Raw genomic sequence first — 23,143 nt, 5'->3', positions numbered from 1 at the left:
GTTGTATCACCAACGTTACTAGTATCACCCACGACACCTGAGTCAGACCTTCCATTTGCCTTGTCACTTGGACTTGGTCTTGTAAGGGAAGATTCAGAATTTTCTAGGGTAGGATTTTGGGGAGTATTTGGAGAGCTATGAACCATTGATTCTAAGGGTGACGAAATAGGGTTTGGTTTATGGAGCTTGGAATGTCTGGGGATGGCTCAGGCGGCACTAGGTCTTTCAAAGTTGGGTCTTTGGACCGTGAGTGAGTAGGATTATTTTTAAGAGCAGTGGGTGAGGAGGATTCATTGAGAGACATTTTTCCTTTTGATACGGAGTGAGAGTACAGTTCACAAAAAAGGTTGAGAGGCGAAGAGGAGGGTTTAGATGAGATTGATTTGGAAGAGAGAGGAGAGAGAATAAGAATTTTTTATTGAAGAAGAAGTAGAAGGGACTAATTTTGATTGGTTAAAAAAAACGTTTCTCACAAGCTTGAGTCGTTTTAGGAGAGTTGTAACGTTAGGATTTAAGAGTTCGAAGTGGAGGCGGGTAGCAATTAATGACATGACACTTTAAGCAATTGTTAATCATGTTAGTGCTGAAAAGACTACTAACCTCAACCATAGAGACCAAATCTATTGACAAATCAAAATTTTGGCAAGTACTCTGAATTATGCAATGTCATGAATACTTTTGCTGTACTGAGACTGTCATTTATGTATGCCTGTAACAGTATAAGTCAGATGCCGCAATAAAAAAAAACACTTTTTAGCATTAAACCTTTCTTCTTAACATAGCCAACCAAGGAAAGATCAATTTTTTGAGCTTGATCTGGCACAACTTCAAACGAATTCTTTCACAGGGCTTCCCTTTTTAGTGCCTTGGGAAGATGTTGGCGACCTGGTCCTCTAATGTTTGGCTTCAAGTGTGGAAATGGAGAGACTAGGTTCGTTTGCCCTTCTGAAGATTCAACTGCATTTTCTTCATTTTCTTTATCATAGATTTGAGAGACATTCAGCAAGTTGTTCCTTAAGCCATGCATCTAGAACACGTTATCAGTTTCATAAGGGAAAGCCTCATCAATCCTGTCGATGCCAAGAATGTGTCCCTTCTTCTTATTACCAAAAGACACACTTTCCTCTCGAAAGGCTATGAGTGAGAGGAAATCCTCCATTTTTGTCATATGCTTTTGATTGGTCACCAACCATGTACCATTTGACTGCCTCCTCTCACTTCAGCTTGCAAACAGAATAATTTGCTGGACTTAGGAACCCAATCCAACTTAGGTCCATTATAGTGGTAGAATAGGTGAATTAGACTTCTGTTTGCCTATGCAGGCTGCACATTCTTCTTTTTTCGAAGACTAGGTCTCTTTGTTCCAGATTTCTTTTAAAATAATTTCTTATCTTTTTGAACAACTTGAATTTTAGACTTGCATGTATCTTCACATAGACCTGTTTGATCACAGTGAGTTTGTAACCACCTTTCGGAAGTAGTAACATACTTTCTATGTGGAGTGTAGAGAGATTTATCCTTTTGACCTCCAGAGCCTTCCCTCATTCTCATGTTGCTCTTGTCCATAAAGTTGATCATCTCAGAGGAATAGGTCCATCTGAATGACATATCAAGATCAATTTTTATCCTTTTTAAGTCTTCTTGAAGCTGTTCATTCCTTTCAAGAGCAGCAGTGAGATTCATCTTAGTTTTGTTAAGTTCTTTTCAACCTCAAGATGCATCTTACTGGTTTCTTTTTTTCCTTTGGAGGGTGCGTATACCTTTTTGTTGAGCAGACTTTATTGCATGGATCTTTCACTAGACCTTTCATCAAGCTTATCCTTCAAACCTATAACGGTCTCTACTATGTCATTTCTTTCTTCTTTTAGCTCACCGAGTTCTCTGATGAAGACTCTCCTTTCTTTTATGAGGTTGTGATACGCATCAAGTAATACACTTATTAATGACATCAGCCTTTTTGGGGAGTAATTTTTCAAGTTTTTCTGAATGTCAAGACACGTTACCTCATCGTCATCTTCATCTTCATCTTCAGATCCATATCTCAAAGATCTTTGATCAACAACTGAGACATATGCTCCTTCATGATCATCTCTATCTTCAAATCCATGACAGCTTGTTTTACTTCTGGCAGTCTTGATGACAGGCTGCTGCTGCTTCTTCTTCTTCTTTCTTCTTTTTCAGATCCTTGTCAACCACTTCACTTGTCTTCCACTGACCATTGTGCTTTCTATTTGAGTTTGGTGAGACAACCATTTGAGAGATTCTTTCCAGGCGTTAACCCTTTAGAAAACACCTGCTCTGATATCAATTGTTATACGTTATGCGTCCATCAAACAACGCTATGCGTCCACCAAACAATGTATGAAAGGACCTGGTTATCTACTAGTTTCCTTATGCAGTGCAGAAAGTAAATGACATAGAATATTTACGTGGAAAACTCCTTGTTCAAGGAATTAGAAACCACGACCTACCAAGTGGGATTTCAACTCCACTACACTGAGCAACTTTCAGATTACAACTCTTGCAACCTAGAAATTAATACACTTAATCCCTCACCCTTACAATAACCCTATTGTAAGCAACTCTTGACTACTTCTAGCCAAGCACTCAACAAGGTTTGACTACCTCTAGCCAAACAAAATAATACACCTTGACTACTTCTAGACAAGAGTACCACTCAAAAGCTTGAAGAGGCGAACTACCTACAACAAATTCTTCTGAGAATTAAGCTACCTACAAAACAACTTTCTTTGAGAAGAGTAGGTTTACAAGTTATAGAACAAAAGAACGAAAGACTTAACACTCCTAGGACTTAACACATCTTCAGTCGTAGAGAACAGGTCCTTGAATCTGTTGAAGCCTTGTTCTTGAACACACCTTGAAAGGTGGAGACTTGCGCCTAAGATCTAAACAATTTTCGAAATTGCAGGGATAATGTTTCCCTTGGGATATGTTGTATATATAAGAGGAGAGACAAGGTGAGAGTGACAAGTCATAAACCTTGGATCATTGTTCAAGACACAACAACTCTGTTGTTGCGTTGCTGTACTGCTGTTGCTGTGCCAACAACTTTGCAGCTGTAATGTTGACCTTTGTACGGACAGAGATATGATTCCTTACCTGGTCTCTCACTTGATCTCTCATGATATCACAAATTCTAATATAACTAGACAACAATAACCCCCCCTACCCCCCCTACCCCCTACCCCCCCCCCCCCCCAGTGTATGTAGTTCTTTATACATATTTGTCAAATCATCAAAATAATAAAAATCATAGGCATAATTTATCACTTTGGCTACCTAAATTCTAAGAAAATGATTACATATTTCACAGAACTACTTATTTCTTAGAACTATCTATTGCAAAAAGTCTTTACAACGTAATTTGCGTACTCCATTTATTTGTGTTATTTTGCTCTTTAGACTTAAAAACGTGTCACTAGGGTCTAAGACTTGCACTACTAAAAAATAATTTTTTTTTCCACTGAAAAATTTTCTGTGGCTATTTTCCACTGAAAGTCGGTGAGAAAAACATAAATCGTAGATTTGTAAGTTGTGTCCCACGTATTATTTATTTGTTTAATAAATATTAAATTGCTAAATTAAATTGGATATTATTGAGAAGTTAACTTGTGGTATAACGAATTCCCTCCTCACGTGATGGAGAGTGGGATAGAGGAGTTGTAACTCCCCAACACAGTTATGGGTCCTCTCTTTTTGTCTTTAAATTTGGAATAGCGTATACTCCATCAACACACTATTCTAAAAGAAACCAGTAAAGGAAAACAGAGAGAAAAGAGTTTCCAAAGAAGATCAAGTTCTTTCGCTTCCACTCGATTAAGTCAAGATCATTATGGCCGATTTTGACATGTTTTCTTGACTGAAATTCTTTTATCTTATGATTGTGAAAATCTTGTAGTTCCACAATTCTGAAATTATCGATAGGATTTTGTATAGATTGTTTATAAACCACAATCTAAAATTGCTAAAATCCTTACATGTGGTATTCGAGCCATGTTTCCGGAACTAATAATTTTCCATTAAGAATAATAATTTCTTCCAATTTTATGTACCCTATTTACGAGATTTAGGGATTTGAAGTCAGTATGATTTGGTCAAGTGACCTACATATTGAAAAACTAATATAAAAAAGAAAACATTAAAACTATGAGAGAATAATCTTCCCCTAAAGGAAACTCTTTTAATGACTACATTATGGATGCTTTTCTGTGTTATGAATGAAAATAATAAATCTTCTATTTATAGAAGTTTAAAACTTCTCATCCAAGAAAACGGATAAATATGGTAGAGTCCTTTTCCACAAAGAAAACATTTTCTACCAAGAAATCCTTTATGAAATAAAACACAATTATGATAAAATTCAAATATTGTAGGAAATTCAGGGCAAACCCTAGGACATCCACAATTTAGTGTATTCAAATTAAAAACTCCATTCGTCCAGATTTAAGTGTCATAGTTTGACTAGACACAAAGTTTAAGAAATAAAAAGAGATTTTTGAATCTTGTGTTCTTAAATTAAAGATGTGTATAATATACTAAAATGTATTTTCAATCTTGTGGTTATAAACTTACATGTATGATGTTTTTTTCAACTTACTAAATACAGAAAGAGACATTCTTGTTGGACAAATGAAAAAGAAATGTAACACACTTAAATTGGAATGGAGAAGTATAAATTTGTGTGTACTTTTCTACATTATTAAGTAGTTTTTTCAGTTCTTTATACAAAATCAAAAACTGATGCTTATTATTCAACCCGGTTATTCCTTTTCAATCGATTTAGTCGGGTTTTAAAAATTCTTTTTGACACCCCCAACTACATGTCCAAACACCCCACCTAGCAATCCCCACTCATTAGCATAAATTGACTTTTTGAGTATGTTTTCTAGATGAAGTGTATGTAGCTAATGAGCCAAGTAAATATGGCGTTTTATTCCAAGTTCACCCTACCGTGATTGGTGAGTGAAATTTATTTAAAGAAATGAATGAACTAGAATCATTTAAACTGATCCTTTTTTCTTGAAATAGGTTTTTTTAAAGAGTTATTTTTGAGGTTGCATGAATGCAATACCATCAAAAAAAAAAAAAAAAAAAAAAGAGAGAGAAAAAAATACAATTTAAAAACACAATACCGATATGACTACATGTTATATTCACCTAAATTGCCCTATTGAATTACTCACTATTCATGCTGGATCGTCATGATTTCAAGAAAGGAAAATGATATAAGTCATGTCAAATTTGTATGACTTAATGATATATGCAACCTAGCTGTCATGTTGAATCACTCAGAAATCATACTAGATCGTCACAACAAACTTGCGATCGTGAAAAAAACCGACTTATGTTGCAAGCTAAGGACATATATGTGATTTTCGTTGCCCGAAACCTAAACAAACCTATTTTTGCAACATATGCAAAACAGGAAACAATGAATAGCTATCTCGCGGGCGACTCTCTGAGTAAGTTCTTGCGAAATTTTTTAATTTTGTCCCACCATTACACCTTTAGTTAATTATTGTTAACAAATTGTCTTGTGTTTGCCATTGTAATGAAGGAAACTGCAGCGCAAAATGAGTAGGTTTCATGTGTTTTAAAATTTTCTAGTAAAAAGATTCAAATTTACTCCCTCAACATTTCAATAAAATTTTAAATTATCCTCAAGCTAAAATGTCTTTAGGAGTTAAGGTAAATTATATCTTCCTAACGGTAAATATTTATACCAGACCAAAACTCTAACGAAATGCAAAATCGCTCAATTTCACTTAATATAGGGTAACACGACCTTTTTCCTCGAATTGAATGGAATTAGCCATTTATTCTCGTACAATTCAATGACTCCGTCACAGCACTAGATTCTAACTTTCTGCATTTGTTTTTAATGTTTCTTCATATGCGACAAAGATCACATTTTAATATACTAATATACTCCATGACGTGCTTCACTAGGTATGACTTGGTATTCGACTTGACAAAATTATACTAATGCCGTCTCAATTTATATGGTTTGAATTATCATGGGTTAAACGAAGTTCTTTAAAATCGCAATTTTGTTATATACCGTATAACTATGAATTTTCAGTTATTATAGACTTATAGTACTTTTTTCATAATCTTCAAATATATAAAAAAAAATCAAAAAATTTAAAGATTTCATGTTTGAATTCATTATCAAAATTGAAAAGTTTTATTCTTGAATACAAATTGTGACACACAAATTGGGACAAAGAGATTCCCATCTCTGAACTGCGTCACAGGGCAACTGAATTTTCTTCGAGAATAACAATTTCTTTCTTGGTCTTCTTCTTCTTGTCTATCAGTCTATATATGAAGCTATTCGAAGTCTACGTTTAGAAAGAAAAATTTAAATCAGTTTTGGAATTTTGGTCACCCACAAAAAAGGGAACCAATGTTTACGAGGGAACTATAAAATTGGATTAGCAAATTTATAGTGAAGTTTGTGCCATTATATGTTTAGAATTTAAAATATAAAGAAAAAAATCTTTGGCAGTTTAATTTATAAGAACATAAGTACATATGTTAATTAATTTATTTATTATGAAGGAGACTAAGAACTTTACATTATAACAACTTACAAATTTCATTCAAGCTATGTCATCTCGGATAGTTCAAATTAATAATTTTTTTTTGCAAATATTGGACCACTCAAGTATTCATCCCGACTAACCTTTTTATTAATAATAAAAGAATCTAAAAAAAAAAAAAAGTACAAGTACAAGTAAGGGGTGCTAGGTCTTACCTTACAAATCTTAATGAGTCAAGCACCTTTTCTATTACTAGTAAACATGTACGAAATAAGAACTAGAAAGAACCCGATAGTTTATGATCATCACCATATTCATTCCATGATGATATTACAAATGAAAATACTTGTAAAATGATAAAATAAAATGAGAAAGAAAGTAGAGTGGAGCTCATTCTTCTTTGTACCCGTGTCAAATCCTAAAATCTATAGTATTAAATTGAATCAACCCTGAAAAAACAAAGCCTGAATTTGCACTCATCCCTCAAGACAGCACCATGGAGATTAATGATCAAACCAATGAGGATGAATGGCAAACAATGGTTAGGAAGAGAGGAAAAAGTGCCTTTAAAAATATCTTAGCAGAAGGAAATCAGAGTGCTCAAGGAAATAGCATTAAAGACATACAAGGGAAGATGATGCAGAACCAAACCAGTACAAATTCAGCAACAATGAGAAGAGTAGTATACAGGATCCCATAAAACCTAAGGGTGGGGAGGACAACATGGATACCTCAATAACTGAAAAAGAACCAGAACAACAACAAAAAATAAATGACAAAAGGGATGACTTGGTATTTAATACTCCCTCTGTTTCAATTTGTTTGAACCTATTTCCTTTTTAGTTCGTGCCAAAATGAATGACCTGTTTCCTAATTTGGAAACAAATTCACTTTATGAATGATTTATAGCCACACAAATTTTCAAGGCTTATTTTGAACTACAAGTTTCAAAAGTCTTCTCTCTTTCTTAAATGTCGTGCCTCGTCAAATGGGTTCATATAAATTGAAACGGAGGGAGTACTACAGATTAATGGAGAGGGATGAGTGCAAATTCAGGGTTTGTTTTTTTTTCTTATGGAATTAAATTGAATCAACCATTTTTTTCTCGTACATTTAAATGTTTCCATTCACCTACTAGCTAGATTTGAACTTTCCACATCCTTTTTTCTTAATCTGACATATTCCATGACGTGCGATTCACTGGGTGACAGACTTGATTATTCTAGACTAAATTTTACTATTAGTTCCTTGACGTGCTTCACAGGGCAACTTGACTTGGGATTTCCACACTGCCTAACTTGACTTGGCTTTTCCACACTGTCTAATTTCTTGGTCTTCTTATTCTTCTTATTCTTGCCTATATAAGAAGCAATTTGATGGTTCCTTAACACACAATATCAGCTCAAGTATTTTTTATAAGTTTTCTTACTCTTCTCAGTTCCAATTTTGCTATGGCTTTTTGCAGTAAAAACGGGTTATTTCCTGCAGCTTCCATTTTGCTTGTTGGGCTGTTAATGTGCAGTACCCAAATGAAAGGTCTCTCTCGATCTCCCTCTTCTTTCTCTCACACACGCACTCACGTATGCTACATATATATATATATATTGTATGACCTCTCCATAACAATCATCCTCTATAACAACATTTAGTTATAACAATCATATTTTATGTGGAATCGATCTTTCATGTTATGTTATGTATTCTCTATAATAGCATTTAGTTATAACAACAAAAAAATATCAGAAAAAACGATACTGTTATAGAGATGTTTAATTGTATACGCACCTTGTATTTAGAGGCAGATTCAATATTTAAATTTTGTGGCTTCAATCCTTGGTTTTTAATATTGAGCTCATTATATTTTTAAATTATGGATTCAAGCGTACTATTTGTTACAATTTTAGTAATTTTCTATACATAAATTTATGCTCCACATTAGAACTACAAGGTTCATCTGGACCCAGTGCCTGGATATTGCATCTGCATCCGCCACTGCTTGTATCATGTGGATTTACTTATACACACTAGTAATGTAAATTTTTATTCTATTAATTAGGAGCATTTTAATATATCGTGGGAGATAACCTACCTTATTTTCTAGATTACTAATCCTACTTATTATAAATAATTGCATGTAATTACTTCTTGGTGACCTGATAATATAACAATTTTGTCACTGTTAGTGTAAAACGAGTTAAAAGTCCAAGTGAAAAGCACTACATATTTTAGTGAGCTAATCCGCGTTTACCTTATTCCAGGAGGGTGCAGTAGGTCCTATTGATAAGGACATAAAATACAGACGCAATCGAGAGTCTGTGACATTTACAAAGATCTTTACAAAATGTATTTTATAGACTTCAACTAATGTCTCAAAATAATCCTTGCAAACCAAAACATAATTTCTTTATGGAGGTATTAACCAACCATCCTGAATTGATCTTTTCCAAATAGTTGTTTTGACACCACGCCAATAGATAATATAGAGAATTTCTAGTGCTTTGTTTTATTTTATTTTATTGTGTGTAATGCTTGCCTAAGAAAAATATAAATAGAGAAATATGGCCAGTGAGCATTTGTATAACTGATCTCAATTTGTTTTTATTGAGGTGTTGTTATTGTTAGGCAAAATAGCTAAAGACTCTCTTAAACTTGGCACGAATTAATAGTTGCATACCTAAACTACTAGTAGTCTTAGTTATCCCCCTTGAACTTGGCTATTTGACAGTATTTACTCCCTTAGACATCGATGTGACAAAGACCATGGCTACACTGTCGTTTAGGCGCGTGCGGATGAAAAAAAGAAAAAAGAAAATCAGCTCCTAAATAGGCTGTTTTTCAACTATTAATCGCCATTAGCCTTGTTATTATTATAACTATTATTTTGATGTTTTCCCCCTCATAAATGCAGGAGTGCAGTCGGTTGGAGTATGCTATGGAAAAATTGCCAACAATTTACCATCAGAGCAAGATGTCATAAACTATACAATGCTAATGGCATTAAAAAAAATGAGAATCTACTACCCAGATAAAAACGTCTTTAATGCACTCAAAGGTAGTAATATTGAAATAATTCTTGATGTCCCAAATCAAGATCTTGAAGCCCTAACTAATCCTTCAAGTGCCAATGCTTGGGTCCAAGATAATGTAAGAAGTTATATCCCAGATGTTAAATTTAAATATATAGCTGTCGGAAATGAAGTTGATCCCGGTACAAATACCGGTCAATATGCGCAATATGTTTGTTATATCCCGTGTTTTCGCACATTTGAAAAATTGGAAATAACTTTGACTTGTAAGAAATAAGGTAATAATTGATTTTACTTAACACATGAGTTGTTTATGAAAGAATATTAATATGGAAGTGTTGAGGAAAGTTAGGGGCAAAAATTAGAATTTCGGAAATTAGTTTCAGGAATTACAAAATGGGATTCATAAGTCATTGGGCTCAAAATAAATGATGAAAATTAAGGCCCAAGTGAGTGAGGGTGGCCGGCCATGTACAAGGCCCAACCCATGGTTTTTAATTAAATTCCCATGTGCTAAATAAGATAAAAAGGGTTATATATTCATCATTTATCCAAAGAAGCTTCAAGAAATCTAATAAGGAGAAAAACAAAAATACCAAGAGCAAAAAGATGAAGCCATTCGGCCATGGTGCCAAATTTTAGCCCCTCAAAAATCTTGATCCAAAAATTATTGTCTTGTGATATTTCCACTAATTCTAGGACCCTTTACAACTTGGTGTAGATAATTTGGAAGATAGGGAGCTTGTTTCTTCAAATTAACAAGTGGGTTTAGTGAAGAAGATTGGAAGAACAAAGGTAAGATCTTGCTCCTTTTACTTTGGAATATACATATATGTGTTGTAGCATGTAGAAATAAGTAGAAATTATGAAAATATAGAAGTTTGCAAAGTGGGTGTATATGGGTGCATGTGGCCGTGTGTATGTTGTGTTGTATACATGTGATGAGTTGAATTTTTGTTGCGTTCTAGTTGTAGTTGTGGTGGACTTGATATTAAAAATGAGAGTTGAATGAATTGGTGGAGGTTGGGAATGTGGGTTTGGCCGTGTGGTATGGAAGTGAGAATGGAATTGAATTAATTTTGTTTAATATGTTAGTTATGTTGTTGTGATCCTTATCATGTAAATGAAGGTTAAATGGTTTAAGTTGGTATTGAAATGGAATGTAGAAGATTATGTCATTTTAGAATGATTGTATGATATTATGAAAATGAAGTGTTAAGGTGTAAATCATGATTATTGTTAATGAAACGAGGTGACAAAAATATGTTAGGAATGTTTATGTTGAAAGTTTGAAGTTTCGAAAGAATTATGGTTTTATGGAAATTTTGGGGTAATTGTAAACATTATGTTAAAAGAGAGGAAATGCTCCCGAATGGAATCGGAGTGATCTTGATTGTTAATGTATATGGAAATGTTGATATTGATTTGAAAATGCAAGTTAGATTGGAAATTGTTGCATTATTGGAAAAGAAGATTATTTAAGTTAGAATGCGTTTCTAGTCGATTATTAATGTTGTTGGTATTGTTGTTGGTTTGATTGTTGATGTTTGGAGCCGAGTTAAATCTCGGGGATGTGGTATTTATAGGGGAGATGTTGCCCAAATTTCTGTAAAAAAGTGTAATTTAAGATTCAAGTCCTAAAGGCTTGAAATTGATAGTTGGTAATTGTGACCAAATGCAGATTTTGGAGAAAATTGAGATTGAGTTGGAGAGGCGTAAGACGCGAAAAAGGTATGTAAAGCTATCCTTCTTTCTCTTGGAATGTCCTAGATGTACTAGGTTTGAAATTGAACCTCGGGGGATATTCTGTTCATAGAAAACTGAATTTGAAAATGTCCCTTTTTCATTCAATAGAATTGAATCCTATAAGTACGTTTTGTTGAAAGGATTTGGTAAGCTTTCACAAATTGCCTGGAGAGTTAGGAAATTGTTCTAAGATCTCCAGGGATGGCTCTATAGGCTTAAGGTACGTAAATTGAGCCCATCACTTTAGTTGACCCGAGGTGGGCCCACTATGCTCGATTTCACCCTTATTGCATTTTAACCTATTTTGAGAAGTTTTAAAGGAAACGTCTTAACTACTCTTCTGTCTACTAAATGACACTTGTTTAAGTTATTCTATTGAGTCTTATAAATTATTTTGGAATATGGAAATGATCCCAAGAAGACTATTATCACATAATCTATTTTCGATATCCGAAACATACGCACCGTGACTATCGTGCGGTTTCATTAATAAGGTTGTTATTCGGAATACTCCATCGAGTCCTTGTAAAATGTATTATGTCTCATATTGCATTAGTTTCTCACTACTCCACTCGTGGATGTCTCAATGTTTCCTTCACTGAGCCTGGGCCAGGATATGTTGTCAAGCGTATTCCACTGCATTGTTCGTCGTGCCTCGATGTGAGGGGGCAGGTTTACTTGTACATGGGTTGTGGAGTATGCTGTGCCATGTACACACTTTCTGATATGATATGATATGGCCATCTGATATGGTATGTTATGTTACGGGGTTATTCCCTATTCTGGAGCATGATGTGTTGTGGCGCCAGTGTCGGGGTGGCGACCACGTTCTGTTCACCGCGTCCCTTGGCGGGGGCCAGATATGATATGGCATATGTTTCTGCATACGTTTTTGATGTTTTGGAAATATGCATTTGATAATCTGGATATTACACTCATTTTTCTGCAAGTTCTGTTTCGAGTATGACTTTATTTCTGTACTTCAGGCTTTACATATTCAGTACCTATTCCATACTGACCCCCTTTCTTTGGGGGCTGCGTTTTCATGCCGCGCAGGTACAGACGACAGATTTGCCGATCCGCCTGCTTAGGACTATATTCTGCTATATTGGAGTGCTCTATTTTCCGGAGCCTACGTTTTGGTACAGTCTTTTGCCATTGTACATATTTATGCTATTCAGGGGTACGACGGGGCCTTGTCCCGTCTTATGAGTCTGATGTGTTCTGTAGAGGTCTGTAGACATACATGTGGGTTTTGTATATGCTTTGGGTTGATATGATCTGTGATAGCCTTATCGGCTTCTACGTGCTATATCTGTTCATCTGTGATAGTTAGTGACGCCATTTGACTTTTATATTTATATATTCTGCTAATATGCCGGTTTGGGTTATGGGATACGTCCGGGTGTCCAGCACGGACACTAGCCGCGGCCTACGGGGTGGGTCGTGACAAAAGTGGTATCAGAGCTGTTCGTCCTCGGAATGTCTACAGACCGTGTCTAGTAGAGTCCTGTTTATCGGTGTGTCGTGCACCACATCTATAGACAGGAGGCTACAGGGCATTTAGGATGCTACCCTTCCTTCTTATCTTAGATCGTGCGATAGAGCGATATTATCAGGATGATTCCTCCCTAACGAATTGTTTTGTTTTCAGCCATGCCTCCGAAAAAGGCGACAGCTGCCAGAAGGGCAAGTCAACAGTGGCCGGAGAGACTAGCCGGGCTCAGAAAGTTACCCGGACCCTTGCTCAGATTATGCGTGATACTGCGCCCCGGCCAGCAGACTCTACTACATCATCATCATCAGAGGAGTCGGGAGCACCAGCCGCTGCCACTATGGATCAGGGGGAGGCTTCACCAGTAGCCCCAGAGGCTGCAGCACCTGAGCCCCCAGCTCCACAGCCAGGAGCGGAGGATAGGGCCCTGAGAGATGCGGTCCAGTTGCTGACCAGATTGGTGGCGGGACAGGTTCAGAGGCACGGATTGGGAGGTGACCGTGCAGACAGACGTGACAGTTCGAGAGCTCGTGAGTTCCTGACCTGTAATCCTCCAGAGTTCTTCGGGACAAAGCCCGAGGAGGATCCCCAGGAGTTTATCAGAAAGATGCGGCGTATGTTAAACTTGATTAAGGCTTCTGCGACCGAGTCAGTTGAGTTGGCTTCATACCGGTTGTATGATGTAGCAGCTAATTGGTACGAGTGCTGGGAGTTATCCAGAGGCGACGATGCTCCCCCAGCAGTCTGGGATGAGTTTACTGAGGCTTTTCTTGGCCATTTTCTGCCTCCGGAGTTGCGACGGGCTAGGGCTGACAGATTTCTATTGCTGAGACAGAGAGGCCGCAGCGTTCGAGATTATAGTTTGGAGTTTGACTCATTGGCCCGATATGCACCTGCTATGGTAGCTACTATGACTGACAGGATGCACCGGTATATTATGGGGCTGGACGATTATTTGGTCGATAGTTGTTTGGTGTTGGCCGCTCAGCCCGGTATGGATATTGCTCGTATACAGGCGCACGCCCATGGTATGGAGGACCGGCACAGGGGACATCAGCCCGACAGGAGCCAGGATTGGAGACGGCCCAAGAGGGCCAGGTCAGCTGGGTATTCTGGGGATTTTCGGAGCAGCCAGCCCCAGCAGCAGCCGCAGGCTAGCAGACATTCTTCCCAGCCAGCACAGAGCACACCTCCACAGTTTACAGGTCGGAGAGTTGATAGCCCAGGGTATTCAGGAGCAGGCCAGAGCTCCAGGGCTTCAGGTTCGCGAGTAGACAGGAGTTCCGGCCAGATGAGGCCACCCAAGCCTCAGTGTTCTTATTGTGGGAGATACCATCCTAGAGAGTGCTACCGGGCCACAGGTGCTTGTTTTTCTTGTGGCCGCCAGGAGCCATTTTGTGAGAGATTGCCCGTATAAGGGTAATTTGGGTGGTGCAGCGCAGCCTACCGGATCAGCCGTTGGGTCATCATCTTCTTCGGTGGCTATGCGCCCTACGAGGCCGGGTACATCAGCACCAGCAGGTCGCGGCAGAGGCCGTGGTGGAGTTTCCAGTACTAGCGGTCCTTCGAACCGCATTTATGCTTTGGCCAGCCGCCAGGATCAGGAGGCGTCGCCAAATGTTGTTACAGGTACATTATTGGTCTTCTCTCGGTCTGTATATGCATTGATTGATCCAGGTTCGACTCTGTCATATATTTCCCCTCTCGTCGCTAGTAAAATTGGTATAACGCCCGAACCTATAGAGCCATTTGAAGTAGCCACACCGATTGGGGACTTTATTATAGCGAGACAGGTATATAAAGATTGTTCTGTAATTGTATGTGGCCGAGATACTAAGGCAGATTTGGTGGAGTTAGATATGATTGAATTCGATGTTATTATGGGTATGGACTGGCTAGCTTCCTGTTATGCTAATGTTGATTGCCAGAAAAAGGTGGTTCGTTTCCAATTTCCTGGGGAGCCAGTTATAGAGTGGGCAGGTAATACAGCATCGCCGAAAGGTAAGTTTATTTCATACCTTAAGGCGAGGAAGATGATCAGAAAAGGGTATATTTATCATCTGGTTCGTGTACAAGACTTGAAAGCAGAAGCACCGACTCTTCAGTCAGTTCCAGTGGTTAATGAATTTCCAAATGTATTCCCGGATGAGCTTCCAGGTCTTCCTCCGGTGCGGGAGATAGATTTTACTAGTGATTTGCTGCCAGACACTCAGCCTATATCTTTTCCCCCGTACAGAATGGCACCTGCAGAATTAAAAGAATTGAAAGAGCAGCTGAAGGATCTGTTAGAAAAAGGCTTCATCAGACCCAGCACTTCGCCTTGGGGAGCCCCGGTATTATTTGTACGGAAGAAAGATGGGTCACTGCGTATGTGTATTGATTATCGGCAGATAAATAAGGTAACCATAAAGAATAAATACCCCCTCCCCAGGATTGATGATTTGTTTGATCAGTTGCAGGGCGCTAAGTGTTTTTCGAAGATAGATCTGCGGTCAGGCTATCACCAGGTACGGGTACGAGAGGCTGATATTCCTAAGACAGCATTCCGGACTCGCTATGGGCATTATGAATTCAGAGTTATGTCTTTTGGGCTGACTAATGCTCCAGCGGTATTCATGGATCTGATGAATCGGGTATTCAGGCCGTTTTTGGATATGTTCGTAATTGTATTTATTGACGATATTCTGGTTTATTCACGGTCAGAGGAGGAACACGCAGATCATCTGAGAGCGGTACTTGGGGTACTTCGGCATCAGAAATTATATGCTAAATTCTCTAAATGTGAATTATGGCTGGCTTCAGTGGCATTCTTAGGACATATTATTGCAGCTGATGGTGTCCGGGTGGACACACAGAAGATTGAGGCCGTAAAGAATTGGCCTAGACCCACGACGCCCACGGAGGTACGTAGTTTTCTGGGATTAGCAGGCTATTACAGAAGATTTGTGGAAAAGTTTTCTTCGATTTCAGCGCCTTTAACGAGGCTAACTCAGAAGAGAGCTAAGTTCCAGTGGACTGATGCTTGTGAACGAAGTTTCCAGTTGCTGAAAGAGAAGTTGACTACAGCTCCAGTCCTGACTCTTCCAGAGGGACCAGATGGGTATGTTATTTATTGTGATGCTTTCGGTGTGGGGCTTGGCTGTGTATTGATGCAGCACGGCAGAGTTATAGCTTACGCTTCCAGGCAGCTCAAAAAGCATGAAAAGAATTATCCCACCCATGATCTGGAGCTAGCAGCGGTAATCCATGCCTTGAAGATATGGAGGCACTATCTATATGGTGTCCATGTTGATATTTATACAGATCATAAGAGTCTCCAGTACATCTTTAAGCAGAAGGAGCTGAATTTGCGGCAGAGGAGGAGGCTAGAGCTGCTGAAAGACTATGATGTTGATATTCTGTATCATCCGGGCAAAGCCAATGTTGTTGCAGATGCACTCAGCCGCAAGTCTATGGGTAGCTTGGCAGATTTACAACCAGTAAAGAAAGAGATAGTACGTGATATTCACCAGCTGGCTAATCTTGGAGTGCGTCTGGCCGATTCTGGAGGTACGCGGATTTCTGTCCGAGGGGTTTCTGAATCATCTATTAGGGAAGATATTAAGCGGTACCAATATGAAGATCCTGTTTTAGCACAGTACAGAGACACAACCCATGAAAAGGAGAAGACTCCGTTCGAGTTTACACCGGACGAAATATTATTGTACAGAGGCAGGTTGTGTGTACCTGATATTGCAGGGCTACGGCAGCAGGTTATGAGCGAGGCACACTATGCTCGCTATTCTGTTCATCCTGGATCGACGAAGATGTATCATGACCTCAGATGCCTATACTGGTGGGATGGCATGAAACGGGATATCGCAGAGTTCGTTGCCCAGTGTCCGAATTGCCAGCAGGTTAAGATTGAACATCAGAAGCCGGGTGTACTGTTACAAGCAATGGAAATTCCGACCTGGAAGTGGGAGATAATTAATATGGACTTCATTACAGGTTTGCCTCGCACTCCACGGAAGTATGACTCCATATGGGTTATTGTTGATAGGCTGACAAAATCAGCCCATTTCCTCCCCGTCAGGACTACTTATTCAGCTGAGGATTATGCCAGGCTATATATTAAAGAAATAGTGAGGCTTCATGGAGTTCCTATATCTATTATCACTGACAGAGGTGCCCAGTTCACGGCTAACTTCTGGAGATCTTTTCAGGAAGGATTAGGGACTCAGGTGAGTCTGAGCACAACATTCTATCCTCAGAGCGACAGGCAGGCCGAGCGCACTATACAGACGCTAGAAGATATGTTTCGGGCCTGTGTTATTGATTTCAGAGGTAGCTGGGATGATCATCTACCGTTGATAGAGTTTGCTTAAAATAACAGCTACCATTCTAGCATCCAGATGGCACCATACGAGGCTCTGTATGGCAGAAAATGCAGGTCACCGATCGGCTGGTTCGATGTTGGCGAAACAGAATTGATAGGCCCAGATATGATCCAGCAGGCAGTCGATAAGGTGAAACTTATCCGAGAGCGACTATTAACAGCCCAGAGTCGACAGAAGTCATATGCTGATAAACGGCGTCGACCTTTGGAGTTCCAGGTTGGTGACTGGGTATTCCTGAAGGTGTCGCCCATGAAGGGCGTAATGCGATTCGGCAAAAAGGGTAAGCTTAGTCCGCGATATATTGGGCCTTATCAGATTATTCGAAAGATTGGGAATGTCGCCTATGAGCTAGATCTACCATCTGATCTGAAAGCGGTACATCCGGTATTTCATGTATCCATGCTCCGCAAATGTGTCGGTGATCCTTCCAGAATATTTCCAGCAGATGATATTCAGGTGACGGAGGAACTATTTTACGAAGAGCAGCCGGTAGCCATTCTGGATCGCCAGGTAAGGAGATTGCGGAATAAAGATGTAGCTTCCGTTAAGGTACTGTGGCGAAACAATAACAGGGAGGAGATGACATGGGAAACTGAAGAAGAAATGAAGAAGAAGTATCCTCATTTGTTCCCTATGCCCACAGGTAATCTAAATCCCTTACTTGGTTATATTCAAAGATGAATGTGTATCATATGAGCCGATCATAAAAAGAAACTCCCCCGAAGTACTTATAGACCCTAAGACTAATCTAGCATTCGAGGACGAATGTTCTAAAGGGGGGGGGGGGGGGAGGATGTTATATCCCGTGTTTTTGCACATTTGAAAAATTGGAAATAACTTTGACTTGTAAGAAATAAGGTAATAATTGATTTTACTTAACACATGAGTTGTTTATGAAAGAATATTAATATGGAAGTGTTGAGGAAAGTTAGGGGCAAAAATTGAAATTTTGGAAATTAGTTTCAGGAATTACAAAATGGGATCCATAAGTCATTGGGCTCAAAATAAATGATGAAAATTAAGGCCCAAGTGAGTGAGGGTGGCCGGCCATGTACAAGGCCCAACCCATGGTTTTTAATTAAATTCCCATGTGCTAAATAAGATAAAAAGGGTTATATATTCATCATTTATCCAAAGAAGCTTCAAGAAATCTAATAAGGAGAAAAACAAAAATACCAAGAGCAAAAAGATGAAGCCATTCGGCCATGGTGCCAAATTTTAGCCCCTCAAAAATCTTGATCCAAAAATTATTGTCTTGTGATATTTCCACTAATTCTAGGACCCTTTACAACTTGGTGTAGATAATTTGGAAGATAGGGAGCTTGTTTCTTCAAATTAACAAGTGGGTTTAGTGAAGAAGATTGGAAGAACAAAGGTAAGATCTTGCTCCTTTTACTTTGGAATATACATATATGTGTTGTAGCATGTAGAAATAAGTAGAAATTATGAAAATATAGAAGTTTGCAAAGTGGGTGTATATGGGTGCATGTGGCCGTGTGTATGTTGTGTTGTATACATGTGATGAGTTGAATTTTTGTTGCGTTCTAGTTGTAGTTGTGGTGGACTTGATATTAAAAATGAGAGTTGAATGAATTGGTGGAGGTTGGGAATGTGGGTTTGGCCGTGTGGTATGGAAGTGAGAATGGAATTGAATTAATTTTGTTTAATATGTTAGTTATGTTGTTGTGATCCTTATCATGTAAATGAAGGTTAAATGGTTTAAGTTGGTATTGAAATGGAATGTAGAAGATTATGTCATTTTAGAATGATTGTATGATATTATGAAAATGAAGTGTTAAGGTGTAAATCATGATTATTGTTAATGAAACGAGGTGACAAAAATATGTTAGGAATGTTTATGTTGAAAGTTTGAAGTTTCGAAAGAATTATGGTTTTATGGAAATTTTGGGGTAATTGTAAACATTATGTTAAAAGAGAGGAAATGCTCCCGAATGGAATCGGAGTGATCTTGATTGTTAATGTATATGGAAATGTTGATATTGATTTGAAAATGCAAGTTAGATTGGAAATTGTTGCATTATTGGAAAAGAAGATTATTTAAGTTAGAATGCGTTTCTAGTCGATTATTAATGTTGTTGGTATTGTTGTTGGTTTGATTGTTGATGTTTGGATCCGAGTTAAATCTCGGGGATGTGGTATTTATAGGGGAGATGTTGCCCAAATTTCTGTAGAAAAGTGTAATTTAAGATTCAAGTCCTAAAGGCTTGAAATTGATAGTTGGTAATTGTGACCAAATGCAGATTTTGGAGAAAATTGAGATTGAGTTGGAGAGGCGTAAGACGCGAAAAAGGTATGTAAAGCTATCCTTCTTTCTGTTGGCATGTCCTAGATGTACTAGGTTTGAAATTGAACCTCGGGGGATATTCTGTTCATAGAAAACTGAATTTGAAAATGTCCCTTTTTCATTCAATAGAATTGAATCCTATAAGTACGTTTTGTTGAAAGGATTTGGTAAGCTTTCACAAATTGCCTGGAGAGTTAGGAAATTGTTCTAAGATCTCCAGGGATGGCTCTATAGGCTTAAGGTACGTAAATTGAGCCCATCACTTTAGTTGACCCGAGGTGGGCCCACTATGCTCGATTTCACCCTTATTGCATTTTAACCTATTTTGAGAAGTTTTAAAGGAAACGTCTTAACTACTCTTCTGTCTACTAAATGACACTTGTTTAAGTTATTCTATTGAGTCTTATAAATTATTTTGGAATATGGAAATGATCCCAAGAAGACTATTATCACATAATCTATTTTCGATATCCGAAACATACGCACCGTGACTATCGTGCGGTTTCATTAATAAGGTTGTTATTCGGAATACTCCATCGAGTCCTTGTAAAATGTATTATGTCTCATATTGCATTAGTTTCTCACTACTCCACTCGTGGATGTCTCAATGTTTCCTTCACTGAGCCTGGGCCAGGATATGTTGTCAAGCGTATTCCACTGCATTGTTCGTCGTGCCTCGATGTGAGGGGGCAGGTTTACTTGTACATGGGTTGTGGAGTATGCTGTGCCATGTACACACTTTCTGATATGATATGATATGGCCATCTGATATGGTATGTTATGTTACGGGGTTATTCCCTATTCTGGAGCATGATGTGTTGTGGCGCCAGTGTCGGGGTGGCGACCACGTTCTGTTCACCGCGTCCCTTGGCGGGGGCCGGATATGATATGGCATATGTTTCTGCATACGTTCTTGATGTTTTGGAAATATGCATTTGATAATCTAGATATTACACTCATTTTTCTGCAAGTTCTGTTTCGACTATGACTTTATTTCTGTACTTCAGGCTTTACATATTCAGTACCTATTCCGTACTGACCCCCTTTCTTTGGGGGCTGCGTTTTCATGCCGCGCAGGTACAGACGACAGATTTGCCGATCCGCCTGCTTAGGACTATATTCTGCTATATTGGAGTGCTCTATTGTCCGGAGCCTACGTTTTGGTACAGTCTTTTGCCATTTTACATATTTATGCTATTCAGGGGTACGACGGGGCCCTGTCCTGTCTTATGAGTCTGATGTGTTCTGTAGAGGTCTGTAGACATACATGTGGGTTCTGTATATGCTTTGGGTTGATATGATCCGTGATAGCCTTATCGACTTCTACGTGCTATATCTGTTCATCTGTGATAGTTAGTGACGCCATTTGACTTTTATATTTATATATTCTGCTAATATGCCGGTTTGGGTTATGGGCTACGTCCGGGTGTCCAGCACGGACACTAGCCGCGGCCTACGGGGTAGGTCGTGACAATGTTGCTCCCGTGATGGAGAACGTTCGCAATGCGTTATCAGCAGCAGGGTTGCAAGATAAAATTAAAGTCTCAACCGCGACATATTCAGGGCTATTAGCGAACACCTATCCACCCAAAGATGGTATTTTTCGCGAAGAATACAAAAACTTCATCAATCCCATAATAGTATTTCTAGCACAAAATAACCTTCCACTCTTAGCCAATATTTACCCTTATTTTGGCCATATTGATAACCCTGCTGACATTCTGTTTTCTTATGCATTGTTCAATCAGCAAGAAAAAAATGATGCAGGATATCAAAACCTTTTTGATGCCCTTTTGGATTCTATGTATTTTGCTACAGAGAAACTTGGAGGACAAAATATTGAGATTATTGTATCGGAAAGTGGGTGGCCTTCTGAAGGAGACCCTGCAGCAACGATAGAAAATGCTCAGACTTATTATACGAATTTGATTAATCATGTAAAAGGAGGTGCAGGAACTCCAAAGAAACCTGGAAAGACAATAGAAACTTATTTGTTCGCCATGTTTGACGAAAATCAAAAGCAAGGGAAAATCAGTGAGAAACATTTTGGACTCTTTTATCCAGATCAGAGGCCTAAGTATCAACTCAATTTCAATTAATATAGCATATCTATTTAAATATATAGTGATATGAATTATAATAAGGAGAAATGGTATATCTTTCTCCTCAATAGAAAATGTACCTCTTATATTTCCTTGATATCAATATGTTATACTTAGATTTGTCAATTTTTGTTTTCTTACTCTGCTCTAGCAAAGAAGGTTGGGCATCGAATCGAGATGATCCAAATTGAGTCGAGTCCGACCAAATTTATTATAGGCTACAACATATATAGAGCACAATTGAGCTTCTATAGTACTAAGCCAAGTCTAAATGTGTTTGTATATGTATTTACCTTTAGAAAAATTTAAATTCACAATAACTTGAGAATCATTAATATTTTTGTTTGAGAATTAGTATGTAGTTAGTGATTGAAATGATTGCGAGCCGTTTGGACAGGATTTGAAATCATGAGTTGAAACCATGAGATGAACTCATGTTTGGACATACAATTTGGATTTCTTAAGTTGTATTTTTTCTTATAGACATAAAAATCTCACAAGTTGTGAAAACTATCAAAACTATCTCAATTTTTATATAATCTTATCAAATGAGCAAGTCATAGTTCATAACAAAATTAATACGCAACTAGAAGGTCTTTTTGAAAAATATATCATCAATTGATCAAACTTTAGTTCAATAAAAAGAATTTTAACATGAATAATAATGTAACTACTCTTTAATATAATCCTCCCACATAAATAAAGGTTAGTAGAAGTTAATGAGGTTGGTGAGAGTAATTGTTAAAAATATCTACCAACTTATAAGTCTTTTTTTTTTACAAAATATAAACTTATGTCCCAAGTTTTACAATTAAAATTTTTGAAATCATGATTTGAAATCCCAAATCATGCCTTTTTGAATGATTTGGGATTTCATCTATGAGATGAAATCGCATGTGTAACGACCTGTTTGGTCGTTGTTGCAGTTTTGACCCATTTATCCCCGTTAAACCTTCCCCGAGACATGTGGGTACGATTTTGATCCGCGGGGATGGTTGGTATGGTTCCCGAGGTAGTCGGGCCAGTTTTATGATGACCTATGTGAAATAGAACCTTAAAGTGAAAAGCGTTTTACCAATAGTTAACTTTTAGGTAAACCAGCCTTTTTTGGAATTTCGTCGATTTTGTGAGGACCGGAGGGTCGATTATGACTTGGTGGGGTGCATGGTTCAGTTCTCGAGGAATTTGGTTGCGTTATGGGCACTTGGTTGGAAACTTGATTTTATCCGTTTGGGGGTTGACTTGGTAAATTAAACCTCCATTGGGAATTTCGAGGCCACGAGTGAGTTCGTAGCATGTTTTTAGGTATGAGTGCATATCTAGTTTGTGTACAGAAGGCCTCAAACTGATGTCGGAATTTTGCGATTAACTTGTGAAAAATCAGATTTCTAGTTTCTGGTGCGTTCACCATGGCGGGCTTAGTGCCGCCATGGCAAGGTCTTGACTGCCATGGCGAGGGCCTATGCTTTAATGAATTTTCGCCATGGCAGATGGTCTGACCACCACGGCTCGACGGACTAGATC

General features: G+C 38.2%; 1 protein-coding gene across 1 annotated transcript; it reads left to right on the top strand.

Moving 5' to 3' along the window:
* The first annotated feature begins 7,968 nt into the window (after positions 1 to 7,968).
* Positions 7,969 to 21,745, top strand: LOC132626366 (glucan endo-1,3-beta-glucosidase, acidic-like). Its single transcript, XM_060341224.1, has 3 exons — positions 7,969 to 8,102; positions 9,475 to 9,807; positions 20,982 to 21,745. Exons 1-3 carry the CDS (start codon positions 8,018 to 8,020, stop codon positions 21,614 to 21,616), a joined length of 1,053 nt encoding a protein of 350 aa, XP_060197207.1. The 5' UTR covers positions 7,969 to 8,017; the 3' UTR covers positions 21,617 to 21,745.
* Positions 21,746 to 23,143: the final 1,398 nt, after the last annotated feature.

The sequence above is a fragment of the Lycium barbarum genome, chromosome 2, assembly GCF_019175385.1.
Source record: "Lycium barbarum isolate Lr01 chromosome 2, ASM1917538v2, whole genome shotgun sequence".
In the NCBI taxonomy this organism is placed as follows: domain Eukaryota; kingdom Viridiplantae; phylum Streptophyta; class Magnoliopsida; order Solanales; family Solanaceae; genus Lycium; species Lycium barbarum.
Note: the sequence above shows the minus strand (reverse complement) of the source record. Positions and strands in the feature narration are given on the sequence as shown.

Bases quoted from the DNA above. Each gene is read 5' to 3' on its own strand.
- LOC132626366 (XM_060341224.1), top strand. From the start codon at position 8,018: ATGGCTTTTTGCAGTAAAAACGGGTTATTTCCTGCAGCTTCCATTTTG. The intron at 8,103-9,474 runs GTCTCTCTCGAT...TCATAAATGCAG, and splicing joins GTGCAGTACCCAAATGAAAG to GAGTGCAGTCGGTTGGAGTA. The intron at 9,808-20,981 runs GTTATATCCCGT...CCTACGGGGTAG, and splicing joins TCAATATGCGCAATATGTTT to GTCGTGACAATGTTGCTCCC.